General features: G+C 41.0%; 2 protein-coding genes across 8 annotated transcripts in view; both read left to right on the forward strand.

Moving 5' to 3' along the window:
* Nucleotides 1-13,619, forward strand: part of LOC129627673 (olfactory receptor 4X2-like) — a 45,924-nt gene that overhangs the window by 20,961 nt on the left and 11,344 nt on the right. The window lies entirely within an intron of this gene.
* LOC129627676 (olfactory receptor 4S1-like) overlaps nucleotides 1-13,619 on the forward strand; it is a 44,377-nt gene that overhangs the window by 20,497 nt on the left and 10,261 nt on the right. For 3 of the 6 annotated variants that reach the window (XM_055547143.1, XM_055547139.1, XM_055547145.1), the window contains one exon: nucleotides 13,289-13,382. The exons of 1 other annotated variant lie outside the window; for it this stretch is intronic. In XM_055547143.1, the coding sequence (XP_055403118.1) occupies nucleotides 13,289-13,348 (60 nt within the window). In that variant the 3' untranslated portion in view covers nucleotides 13,349-13,382. Of the gene's footprint in view, nucleotides 1-13,288; nucleotides 13,387-13,619 lie in introns of those variants that run through there. 2 more of the 6 variants (XM_055547142.1, XM_055547144.1) reach the window with 1 other exon arrangement.

The following is a 13,619-nucleotide window of genomic DNA, read 5'->3' on the forward strand; positions in this document are numbered from 1 at the left end:
CCCAAATGAGATGAGATGGAGTCAATAGTTGAGAGAGTGGGCTAGCCAGTAGTCACTTCCTTATGTGCACTCCACAACTGGACCGCTCAGAGATGTTCAGGGAGTTATACAGAGAAGAGAAGAAGGAGGAAGGAGACAGAGGTGGCCAGAAGGATAAAAGGGGGGAATGAAAAGGAGGGAGACAGATTCAGCCAGTAATCAGTTCTCTAAGTGTTCTCCACCATCTGGAACACACAGAAATTCACAGAGTTGGGTAGAGTAGAGAGGGGTTAGGGAGGAGACACAGGCGACCTGGTGGAGAAAAAGGAGAGTCCAAAGGGAGAGAGAGCAGTCAAGCCAGTAATCTTGCTCCCTAGTGAAAAATGGGTCCTGAAGATTGGGTTCTTAAAGGTACAAAATTGGTAACAAATACATAAAAGCAAAAATTAAAAATCTAGAGTAGAGTTTGGAATTTCAAAAATACGATGTTAAAGAAAAGAAGAAGGAAAAGAAAGAGAAAAAACGAACAAAGAAAAACAAACAAGGTCGCAAAAATTATAAAGAAAATACAGGTACAAAATTGATAACTAATACCAAAAAGCAAAAATTAAAAATCTAGAGTAGAGTTTGGAATTTCAAAAATACAATATTAAAAAAAAGAAGAAGAAAAATAAAGAGAGAAAGCAAGCAAACAAACAAAAACAAACAATGTCGCAAACATTATAAAGAAAATACAGGTACAAAATTGATATCAAATACCAAAAACATAAATTAAAAATCTATAGTAGAGTTTGGAATTTCAGATATACCATGTTATATAAAAGAAGAAGAGAAAGAAACAGAGAAAAAAAAAAGTCACAGAAATTATAAGAAAAAACTATAGGTACAAAATTTATAACATATACCAAAAAGCTAAAATTAAAAATCTAGAGTAGAGTTTGGAATTTCAAAAATACAGTGTTAAAGAGAAGAAGAAAAAGAAAAAAAAACAAGGTCAAAAAATTATAAAATATATATATATGAAGTTTGCTGAAGAAGAAAAAAATAGGGTCTTTTTTTTTTTTGCAAAGTAATAGGTTATAAAAGTGAAAATTAAAGGAACAATAGAGGACTTAAAATTTTTTTTTTAAAAATTAAAAAAAAAAAAGAAAGAAAGAATGATCGTAAAAATAGTAAAAATATATCTAGGACTTTCTCCCGTTTTGTTGTGAGTATTGTGGGTTCAGTTCATTTTAGGCTAGTTCCTTGGTCCGACTTATATTTCTCAAGATCCATAGGCCCCTTCCTATGTAGTCGGTAGTAACCACAGGGTTTTAATATATTGCCTGTAGCTTCCAAGGCGTTTCCCTCTGTTATAGCTTCTTCTGTTTGCTGGTCTCTTCAGTGTCTGGTTTCCGCCCTGACAAAGGGGACGGTGGAGGACACTTTTTTTTTCTTTTTTTTTTTTTTTAGGCTCACTTGTTTAGTCGCGCTGTGTGGAGGGAGGGAGGGATGCTGCAAACAAATAACACTGGCGTGCGCTCGCAGTGCCTCAACCACACTGGGTCTGCCCCCGCTCACGGTGCGTGTAGCCTCCCTGCTCACACTGCTAGGGCTCTAGGTTGCTCCACCGGGAACAATCAGAGGCCGGCCCTGGGCTGCATGCACCTCTCAGGTCCAAGCCGCTCAGGTTCAGGCACTTGGGTAGTCCTCAGAGGCACAGATTCGGTTGGGCCTGAGTTTTGTGCCCTTCCCAGGTCCAAGCAGCTCAGGTGATGAGGTGTTTGGTGAGTGTGATTGCTGCGACTTATTGCCTCCCTGCCGCTTGGTTATCTGGGTGTACAACTGGTGCACCTTCTCAGGTGGATGTTTACCATCCAGATCCCCAAGAAGTTTTAGTTAGCAAAAAAGCCTGCTTAAGTTTTATAGATGATGTCTCTTTGGGGCTGCAATTGCCCCATTCCGGCTCTGGCTGCCTGTCACCGGAGGGGGATGGTCTGTAGCCGGCTATCTCTGTTCAGTCCTTTGTTCCCTGCGCAGGCCTGGCGGTGGCTTAGGTTAAGGCTGGCTTTTCGCGTGGTAGATATCCCACAGTCTGGTTTGCTAGCCCAAATTATTTCGCTCAGATAGCGCCCAGGGTATTCAGGCTAGATCCTTACTCTAAGCAATGCAGCCCAAGCCGCACCTCCCTGCCCAGCCCCCGCTTGCTAGTGGCGTGTGCAGGCGTCTGTGCTGCTTCTCCGCTGGGGGAGTTACCGTGGGGCTTGCAATCTGCAGGTTTTAATTGTTTATTTATTTTTCCTCCCTGTTATGTTGCCCTCTGTGCTTCCAAGTCTCGGCACAGATTCGGCAGTGAGAAGGATTCCTGGTGTTTGGAAACTCTCTTTTTAAGACTCCCTTCCCAGGACGGAGCTCCGCCCCTCCCTCTTTTGTCTCTTTTTTTGTCTTTTATATTTTTTCCTACCTCCTTTCGAATACTTGGGTTGCTTTTCTGGGTGCCTGATGTCCTCTGCCGGCATTCAGAAGTTGTTTTGTGGAGTTTACTCGGCACTTAAATGTTCTTTTGATGAATTTGTGGGGGAGAAAGTGTTCTCCCCGTCCTACTCCTCTGCCATCTTAGCTCCTCCCTCTCTAAGACAGTTTTGCATCTCTGGTCTGATGCTTGTAATGACAACTCTTGTTCTTTTTCTAATAATATTCCACTTACCCCTCAATCTTTGCAGATATTTATTATCTGCAATGAGTGAGGCACTGGGAATACAAATAAAAGTAAATTGTAATCACTACACTCGAGGTGGGGTCATAGTCCAGGGGGCTCATGTATGCTAAGTTGCTTCAGTCGTGTCTGACTCTTTGCAACCCCATGGACTGTAGCCTGCTAGGCTCCTCTGTCCATGGGTGTCTCCTGGCAAGAAGACTGGAGTGGCTAGCTGTTCCATTCTCCAGGGGATCTTCCTGACCCTGGGATTGAACCTGGGTCTCCTGAACTGCAGGCAGATTCTCTACCATCTGAGCCATAGTGGAAGCCTTTATGAGGCTCTTAGTGTGATATTCAAAGGCTCGTTCAAGAAACCTATGACAGCCTGTGAATGTACAGGTATCTCATCTATAAAATGGATATAGCACCCAATAATTCCTTTATTAGCACAATAGTTGTTGAAGTTCACTTTCTCTTTGGTTATGATATTCAAGGCACTTTACTCATATTCCTCATTTTGTGCTCTCAGGAGACAGCTGACTAAATAAATGTAGCAAGGTTAAAAGATTTACCCAGATCACACAGTAAGTCTTGAGCAAGGTGGCGACCAGGATCATAAGTCTGCTTTCAGGGCTCTTACCACCTCCAGAGGACTCCATGACAAAGACTGAGTTCATGGCTACCAGTCAGGATGGACCAGGAATTTTGGGGACCAACAATTGATGGTTTCCTGGGATGCTGGGGAGCAGAGCTGGGGAGAATAGGTTGTTAACATTCCACCCAGTAGTGTCCAGTCCTTTCTCCAGCAGAACAGGGACTGTTCCACATTAATCTCCTTTGCTTTGCCCTATTTACTCTAGACAGGGCCAGTTTGTTTAGGATGGAATTTGAAAAACAGGGTTAGAAGTCCTACTGAAGTAACCATTCATGGATCATTTAATTCATTTGGGTCTCAGTTTCTACAAATACAAACGGAGACAGTAATAATACCAGCTTCAGAAGGTTTCAAGGGGACCTTCAGGGCTTTATACATTCTTATATCAAAGAATGTTGTTCAGGGGTGGCTGCTACCTCTGTTCCTTTATAATGTCTTCTAATCCCTTTTCTCTTCCTATTCCTCGCTTTGTCCCTGACCTAAAGCCCTCTAATAACCATGTTGATTAGTCCTTCCTCACATGTCTGTTGATCACTTAGCATGTGATAGGTTTGTTCTTTTTTTTTTTTTTCCAATCTTTGTTTGTGTTTCTTCAATACAGGCAAGCACCCAGCTCTTTCTCAGAAAAGTAGCTGAGCTGGAGGAACAAGACAAAGGGTTTCAAGGTGTGAGTGTGGATTGGGGTGAAGCCTGATATGAGGGTGTACATGAGACATGGACCCCAATATCAGTGCCCACCCCTGAATCCTCACTCCTCACACGTTCTAGGTGGGGCCAGTGAAGTTTGTCCATGGGAACAGGTCTTGGACTTTCTACCACTTCCAACCTTTTTTTTCATTTCTGCCGTCTCTCTTTCCTAAGGCAAATATTTCCTCCCATTCTGTAGGTTGTCCTTCTGTTTTGTTTTATGGTTTCCTTTGCTGTGCAAACACTTATAAGTTTGATAGGTCCCATCTGGTTATTTCATCCCAAAGTCACAGTTCAGTTCAGTTGCTCAGTCATATCTGACTCTTTGTGACCCCGTGAATTGCAGCACGCCAGGCCTCCCTGTCCATCACCAGCTCCCGGAGTTCACCCAGACTCACGTCCATCGAGTCAGTGATGCCATCCAGCCATCTCATCCTCTGTTGTCCCCTTCTCCTCCTACCCCCAATCCCTCCCAGCATCAGAGTCTTTCCCAATGAGTCAACTCTTCGCATGAGGTGCCCAAAGTACTGGAGTTTCAGCTTTAGCATCATTCCTTCCAAAGAAATCCCAGGGCTGATCGCCTTCAGAATGGACTGGTTGGATCTCCTTGCAGTCCAAGGGACTCTCAAGAGTCTTCTCCAACACCACAGTTCAAAAGCATCAATTCTTCGGTGCTCAGCTTTCTTCACAGTCCAACTCTCACATCCATACACGACCACAGGAAAAACCATAGCCTTGAGTAGACGGACCTTTGTTGGCAAAGTAATGTCTCTGCTTTTGAATATGCTATCTAGGTTGCTCATAACTTTCCCTCCAAGGAGTAAGCATCTTTTAATTTCGTGGCTGCAGTCACCATCTGCAGTGATTTTGGAGCCCAGAAAAATAAAGTCTGAGACTGTTTCCACTGTTTCCCCATCTATTTCCCATGAAGTGATGGGACCAGATGCCATGATCTTTGTTTTCTGAATGTTGAGCTTTAAGTCAACTTTTTCAATCTCCTCTTTCACCTTCATCAAGAGGCTTTTGAGTTCCTCTTCACTTTCTGCCATAAGGGTGGTGTCATCTGCATATCTGAGGTTATAGATATTTCTTCTGGCAATCCTGATTCCAGCTTGTGCTTCTTCCAGCCCAGCGTTTCTCATGATGTGCTCTGCATATAAGTTAAATAAGCAGGGTGACAATATACAGCCTTGACGTACTCCTTTTCCTATTTGGAACCAGTCTGTTTTTCCATGTCCAGTTCTAACTGTTGCTTCCTGACCTGCATACAGATTTCTCAAGAGGCAGGTCAGGTGCTCTGGTATTCCCATCTCTTTCAGAATTTTCCAGAGTTTATTGTGATCCACACAATCAAAGGCTTTGGCATAGTCAATAAAGCAGAAGTAGATGTTTTTCAGGAACTCTCTTGCTTTTTCCATGATCCAGTGGATGTTAGCAATTTGATCTCTGGTTCCTCTGCCTTTTCTAAAACCAGCTTGAACATGTGGAAGTTCATGGTTCACATATTGCTGAAGCCTGGCTTGGAGAATTTTGAGCATTACTTTACTAGCATGGGAGATGAGTGCAATTATGTGGTAGTTTGAGCATTCTTTGGCATTGCCTTTCTATGGGACTGGAAGTCCCTATCACAAGGACTGTTCAACATACACAAATCAGCATACACAAATCAATCAATGTGATGCACTTCATCAACAAAAGAAAAGATAAAAACCACATGATCATTCATTAGATACAGTGAAGCATCTGATAAAATTCAACATCCATTTATGTAAAAGCTCTCACCAAAGTGGGTATATAGGGAGAATATCAAAATATAATAAAAGCTATTTACAACAAACCCTCAGCCAACATAATACTCAGTGGTGAAAAACTGAGTCTTCCTGTTAAAATCTGGAAAAAGACAAGGATGAGCACTCTCACCACTGTTCCACATTGTATTGGAAGTCCTGGTCACAGTCATCAAACAAAGAAAAAAAAATGGAATATTACTCAGCAATTAAAAAGAATACATTTGAATCAGTTCTAATGAGGTAGACGAAACTGGAGCCTATTATACAGAGTGAAGTAAGCTAGAAAGAAAAACACCAATACAGTATACTAACACATGTATATGGAATTTAGAAAAATGGAAATGATAACCCTATATGCGAGACAGAAAAAGAGACACAGATGTAAAGAACAGACTTTTGGACTCTGTGGGAGAAGGCGAGAATGGGATGATTTGAGGAGTAGCATTGAAACATGTATATTATCATATATGAAACAGATCGCCAGTCCAGGTTTGATGCATGAGACAGGGTGCTCGGGACTGGTGCACTGGGATGACCCTGAGGGATGGGATGGGGAGGGAGGTGGGAGGGGGGTTCAGGATGGGGAACACATGTACATTGATTCATATCAATGTATGGCAAAACCCACCACAATATTGTAAAGAATTAGCCTCCAACGAAAATAAAAAAAAAATAAAAGGAAGTTATCCAAATTGGAAAGGAAGAGGTAAGACTGTCATTATATGCATATGACATGAGACTCTGTGTAGAAAACCTTTAAAACTCCACACAAAAACCATTAGAACTGACAAATGAATTCAGCAAGTCAGCATATAAAAGAATACAGGAATTTATTGCATTTCTTTAAATGAACAATGAAATATCAGAAAGAGAAAGTAAAAAAACAATCCCTGTTAAAATTGCATAAAAAAAAATCATAGGAGAAAACCCGACCAAGTAGGTGAAAGACTTATATGCTGAGAACTATAAAACACTGATAAAGGAAATTGAAGATGATTCAAAGAAATGAAAAGATATACCATGCTCCTGGGTTAGAAGAATTAATATTGTTAAAATGGCCATATCACCCAGAGCAATCTATAGATTTAATGTGATCCCTGTCCAATACATGACATTTTTCATGAGACTGAACATATGGAAGTCCCCTGCTTTCATTGTATTATTGTTAGTATTAGCTTAACATATAGGATTGGCCAAAAAATTAGTGTGAGTTTTTATATAAAATCTTACGGAATGAACTTTTTGCCCAACAAAATATTTAGGTGCTTCAGTGTTAGTTGCATATATATTTACAAACACTACACCTTTTTGATGAATTGATTACTTTATTATTATTTAATGACCGTCATCTCCTATTCCAGTTTTTGTCCTAAAGTGTCCTTTGTCTGATATAAATATACAGCTATTCTGCCCTCTTTTGGTTTCCATTTGCATGAGCATTTTTTTTCACCCCTTTACTCTTGAGTGTGGTGGTGGTTTAGTCACTAAATCGTGTCCGACTTTTGTGACTCCATGGACAGTAGCCTGCCAGGCTCCTCTGTCCATGGGATTCTCCAGGCAAGAATACTAGAGTGGGTTGCCATTTCCTTCTCCAGGAGATCTTCCCAACCCAAGGATTGAACCCAGGTCTCCTGCATTGCAGGCAGATTCTTTACCAACTGAGCTACGAGGGAAGCCCTTCTCTTGGGTGTAGATTTTCCTAAAGCTGATAATGGGTATTGTGTAACAGCATATAACTGAGTCTTCTTTTTATTTTTTTAAATCCTTCCAGCAACTCTGTGCCTTTTGATTGGAGAATTCAATCCACTTATCCTTACAGCAGTCATTGAAATGTAAAGAATTACTATTGCCATTTGATTGTTTTCTGGCTGTTTTCTAGTTGATTTTTTGATTCTTTTGCTGACTACATTTTTGAATTGGTAACTTTGCGTGGTGTTATGCTCTGATTTCCTTGCCTTTATTCTTTTTGAATCTACTGTAGGTTTTGCTTGTGGTTACCATGAAGCTTACATGAAACAGCAACACAGTATGTCGATGGCAACTTAATTCAGTTGCATACAACAACTCTACCCTCTTACGTCTCGTTTAATGTCTTTAATGTTGTAACATGCCTCTTTTTATATTGCATATTCTTTCACAAATTACAGTAGTTGTGGTTATTTTTGATACTCATGTCCTTTAACCTTTATACTAGAGTTAAGCGGTTACACACCATTTGTTACAGTATTAGACTTTCAGAAATTGACTATACATTTTCTTTATTCAGTGTGTTATATATTTTTCATATATTTTCATGTTCTACCTAATGTTTTTTACTTTAGCCAAACAAACTGTCAGTATTTCTTGTAAGATAGGTGGAATTGAATTTTTTTAGCTATTTGTCTGAGAAAGTCTTTTTTCCCTTTATTACTGAGTGATAACTTTTCTGGATAGAGTATTCTGTGTTGGAAAAAAATTTTTTTTGTTGTTCAATAATTTCAGAATATCAATTCATTTTCTACAGGCCTCTAAGATTTTGGCTGAGAAATCTTTTGATAATCTCATGGAGGTCCTTTGCAGGGTTCAAACTTCTTTCCTCTTGCTGCTTTTAGGATTCACTCTTGACTTTTACAATTTTATTATAATGTGTCTTGAGAAGGTAATTTTGGATTGGCATAATGAGTTTTGTCTGCCTCTTGCCCCATACACCTGTGGATGAGACTCTTCTCAAGTTCCTTGGCATATGGAGCTGGATCCCACATGTCCCATAGATGGACTTCTTCATGGGTAGATGCCAAATATTTATTGTTAAATGAAGGGAGGAGACAAGTGAGGGTGTCTTAAGCCACCATGATGCTGCTGTCACTCTATATTTTCAGGCATTTGAGGCAATTCAGTCCTTATGTTTTAACGCTCCTTTGGCCAGTTTTGCTTAATAGTTTTTGCTTACCAGGCACAATACTTGGCACAATATAGCTGCTTAATAAATATTTGTTACATAGATATTGTCTGTAACATAGCACCTCTCCTATTTTTTATGCTAAATATGCTTATATGGTTGACTCTTGAAACACGTGGATTTGAACTATGCAGGGCCACTTATATGAGGATTATTTCCAATAAGTATATTGAAAAATTTTTGGAGATTTGTGACAGTTTGAAAAACTTTAGAGGAACCATGTAGCATAGAAATACCTTGAAAATTATGAAAAAGTTAGGTATGTCATTAGTAAAATACACATGAATAGATATGAATCTACTTTACCATTTGCTACAATTAAATATATACAAATCCATCACAAGTAGTGAAAATTTGTCAAAAATATTCACATTTAATATTAATATTACTTAAATATTGGAAGCTTTTATGTAATTATTTGCTAATCTTCTTCCTAGTGCTTTTTTTCAATATAGAGAATAATGATTAATTAGGGTTTGCATTCTCAAAGCGATTGCATTAAAATCTTTAAAACAATCTTAAAATATATCATTATAATTTTCTCCTTAATTATTAGTTGAAATTTCTCATCTTGTTTCAGCCTTAATTTTACTCAAGACTGCATTAATGACATTCATGAAGAGCACTGGTGTAGAGTACATTGATTCTGCAAAGTGCCATCATGGCATTGGCAGAACATTTTGTTGCAGAGTCAAAGCAGATTAATAAACTCACATGCAATCAAAGTCCAGTTTTAATAAACACCAATTCAGATTTTTTTTCCTCTTTAGCAGGGTATCTGAATAGCAATAGTATTGTGATTTGGCTCAGATAAGCTATGCAGTAGAGGCTATCCTGTGCATTATAGGATGTTTTTTAGCATCTCTGGCCTCTGCCCACTAGATGCTAATAACACCTCCTCCCCTGCAGGTTGGTTCAATGAAAAATGTGTCCAGATATTGCCAAATATACTCTTGAAGGCAAAAACTGCTCACGGTTGAGATCTACTCTTCTGTACCCTCATCCACACCAAAGGCCAGTAGAAGTGCTATCTCAGTTTACTGACACCACCCATACCAGACCACCTGATCTGCCTCTTGAGAAATCTGTATGCAGGTCAGGAAGCAACAGTTAGAACTGGACATGGAACAACAGACTGGTTCCAAATAGGAAAAGGACTCCATCAAGGCTGTATATTGTCACCCTGCTTATTTAACTTCTATGCAGAGTACATCATGAAAAACGCTGGGCTGGAAGAAACACAAGCTGGAATCAAGATTGCCAGGAGAAATATCAATAACCTCAGATATGCAGATGACACCACCCTTATGGCAGAAAGTGAAGAGGAACTCAAAAGCCTCTTGATGAAAGTGAAAGTGGAGAGTGAAAAAGTTGGCTTAAAGCTCAACATTCAGAAAACAAAGATCATGGCATCTGGTCCCATCACTTCATGGGAAATAGATGGGGAAACAGTGGAAACAGTCTCAGACTTTATTTTTCTGGGCTCCAAAATCACTGCAGATGGTGACTGCAGCCATGAAATTAAAAGACCCTTACTCCTTGGAAGGAAAGTTATGAGCAACCTAGATAGCATATTCAAAAGCAGAGACATTACTTTGCCAACAAAGGTCCATCTAGTCAAGGCTATGGTTTTTCCTGTGGTCATGTATGGATGTGAGAGTTGGACTGTGAAGAAGGCTGAGCGCCGAAGAATTGATGCTTTTGAACTGTGGTGTTGGAGAAGACTCTTGAGAGTCTCTTGGACGGCAAGGAGATCCAACCAGTCCATTCTGAAGGAGATCAGCCCTGGGATTTCTTTGGAAAGAATGATGCTAAAGCTGAAACTCCAGTACTTTGGCCACCTCATGCGAAGAGTTGAGTCATTGGAAAAGACTCTGATGCTGGGAGGGATTGGGGGCAGGAGGAGAAGGTGACGACAGAGGTTGAGATGGCTGGATGGCATCACTGACTCGATGGATGTGAGTCTGGGTGAACTCCAGGAGTTGGTGATAGACAGGGAGGCCTGGCGTGCTGTGATTTATGGGGTCGCAAAGAGTCGGACACGACTGAGCGACTGAACTGAACTGAACCCATATTCCTTGGACCCATCCTTTGAACGGTGTTATTTCATGTAAAGTCACATATCTGAGTTCACGATAAGAGCTGGATCTAACTGACCTCTAAACAGCATGGAGCCCCATAGGCTAAGTACCCTGTGAACACTGGGTGAAATTAATTTACCATTCCCTATTCATTTCTGGAGTTATGTTACCTGTGAGGAAGTTTGAGATGTTAGTATCCAGATCCTGCTTCCCATGAGGTAGGTGCCTGATTAGGAAGGTGCCAGGCATGGGTCTCTGGGGACCAATCTTCTCTCACTTGATCACCATGCCTTCCTCCCTGGTATCTCTCAGCTACGTGAACTCAGGCTGAGTCACCAGGATTCTTATATTTCTAGGGAACACAAGGGAGGCAAGCTTACTGTGCTCTTGTTTTAAATCAGCAGAGTGGACCTTCTGGCTTAGTCTCAACATTCCCAAGCCTGAGGCTGCAGTGGAGCGGATTCTCCATCTGGTGAATCCTGAGATGTATGAGCTCTCTTTGGTCGCTTGGCCTTAATGGTTTTAGACTGAATAACTGGGAAACTGCATGCTCTAGGGGATGTTCTTGGGGTATTATTTGCCTCTCTGTGGTCAGAACAGAAAAAAGAATTGTGGTGAGACAATAAACACTGGGGTGAGTTTTATTTTGTGAGCATGTGATGGTTGCCATTTCACTTTGAAAGCAAAGGGAATATTGTAAGACATCCATGGCATTTTACAAAGTGCTCCACATAGATCTGGTCTCTGCCTGAGGCAAGCACTGTGCTAGACACGGGACACAGGGATGGAGAATACGTGGTGTTAATCTTTTATTCTTTCAACATTTAATGAACATTTACAATGTACCAAATACTGTGCTCAGAAGCTAGGAAAGATCTATATTTGCTGCTCATTCTATGCATATTCACTGAGTACTATATTGTGGTGGATATTCAGTTGGCACCAGAGATGGAGTGTTGAGCAGCTTATAATCTCTGCCCCAGTAAATTCACAATTTAGTGGAGCAGATGATCACAGAACACAGTTATAAGTCAGTGTGTAAAATGCTGTGATTTCAAAATGTCTTGAGAGAGGAGGGATCACTGACTGTAAGGGTCTATAGATTGGGAAATGGATTTCCTATCTCTGAGAAGCTTCCAAGGCAGCACAGTATATGAATACTTAACTTCTTCTGGGATGGGCTAGGAGGGAGATATATGGCATCTGATTGTGAGGTAGGTTTTATCTCCATGGAACAGTGTGGATTTGAGTCTCTTGAGAGGGTAACTAGCTTTCTAGATTAGTTACCACCTGTAGTAATTGGAATGTGAACCTAGGAGTACAGCAGTGGTTTCTTCTAGGAGTGATTTGGTAAAATTCTCAAAAGATCTGAGGGTTTAGTGATGGTCTCTGCAGTCATAAACTCTATTGGTGATTTCCTTATACTGGTGACTTGTGATAGTCCGTAATCATCTGTTGCCAGTGTTCAAGGAAGGATGCTTTGTGGTGTGAGTGGATGTCACATGACTCCTGGTCTCAGGTGCCCTGGAGTCCACCTATAGAAGGGACCATGTTGATACAGTTTGAGCTCAGTCACCTTGACCACATCCAGCATGGGTGAAGATAGTCTGCTAACCAGTCAATGCACAATCGTGGCGATGTTCTGAGGTGTTGGAAGGCCTGCCTTCTTATAAGGATCTGTCATAGTCGGCATTTTGGGTGGAGAGTGGTTTGTACTTCTATTGCCACTGAGGGACAGAAGCCGGAAAGAAGTGAAGGTACCTGTAAAGAGAAGAATTGTGAATGGATTGAACTGGAACTTTTGCAAGGAACTAGGTCACCTGGTGACGCAATGTAGAAGCAGATAATTAGGTGGATAAACAGAAATAAGAGAGCGTGCTGAATGTCCAGGGAAGTTTCTTCAGAAGACCCTGAAGGGTATATGGGAAGGTGAGACTCCTATTCTGAAAAGCAGCAAGGGAGAGTAGCAAAAGGAAGTAGGATGAAGGAAATCTGCAGGTGAAAGACAGAAGCATTCAGTGGCAATAGAGACAGTTATTATGGACACAGCAATGCTATACCTGCTGCCCTACATCATCCAGTGAGGCAATCAGTCTCCTAATAGACTTCTTCTAGTTCAGCCTCTAGTCCACTAGTCCAATTTCTGCATACCAAGTGATTCTGCCTTTGGGTCCACTAACATTTTTGATGATTCCTCATTGTCTGTTGAGCAAACCCCAAAGTCCATAATAGTCCTTTGTAAATTGTACTAGATCCTGTCTCCAACTTTATGGTTGCTTTTCTTCACTTTACTCCAGCTTCGCTCAAATTTTTATAGTTTGCACTTCCTCCACGGCTTCCTTGGAGTGTTCTCCCCTTCTTGTCTAAATAAGTAAATCCTACTTATCATTCAGTAGCCAGCTCACAAGCTTCTCACACTTAAAACAGATTGTTATGTAAATTTCCCACTTAATTTAGGAGTCTTGTTTCCTGTCATTTCAGATCACCCTTCCAAATTCCTGCCTCCTGGTGGCTACGTCATGGCTAAAACACACAATGTGACAGAATTCATTTTCCTGGGACTTTCTTCCAATCCAGAGGTGCAGAAAGTCTGCTTTGTGATGTTTCTGCTCCTGTTCACAGCCATTGTGCTGGGGAATTTCCTCATTGTCCTCACTGTCATGAGCAGCAGAAGCCTTGGCTCCCCCATGTACTTCTTCCTGAGCTACCTGTCCTTTGTGGAGATCTGCTACGCCTCGACCACAGTCCCCAGACTCATCTCAGATCTGCTGGCTGAGAGGAAAGCCATACCTCTGTGGGGCTGCATGTCACA

Source organism: Bubalus kerabau, chromosome 15, assembly GCF_029407905.1.
Source record: "Bubalus kerabau isolate K-KA32 ecotype Philippines breed swamp buffalo chromosome 15, PCC_UOA_SB_1v2, whole genome shotgun sequence".
NCBI lineage: Eukaryota > Metazoa > Chordata > Mammalia > Artiodactyla > Bovidae > Bubalus > Bubalus kerabau.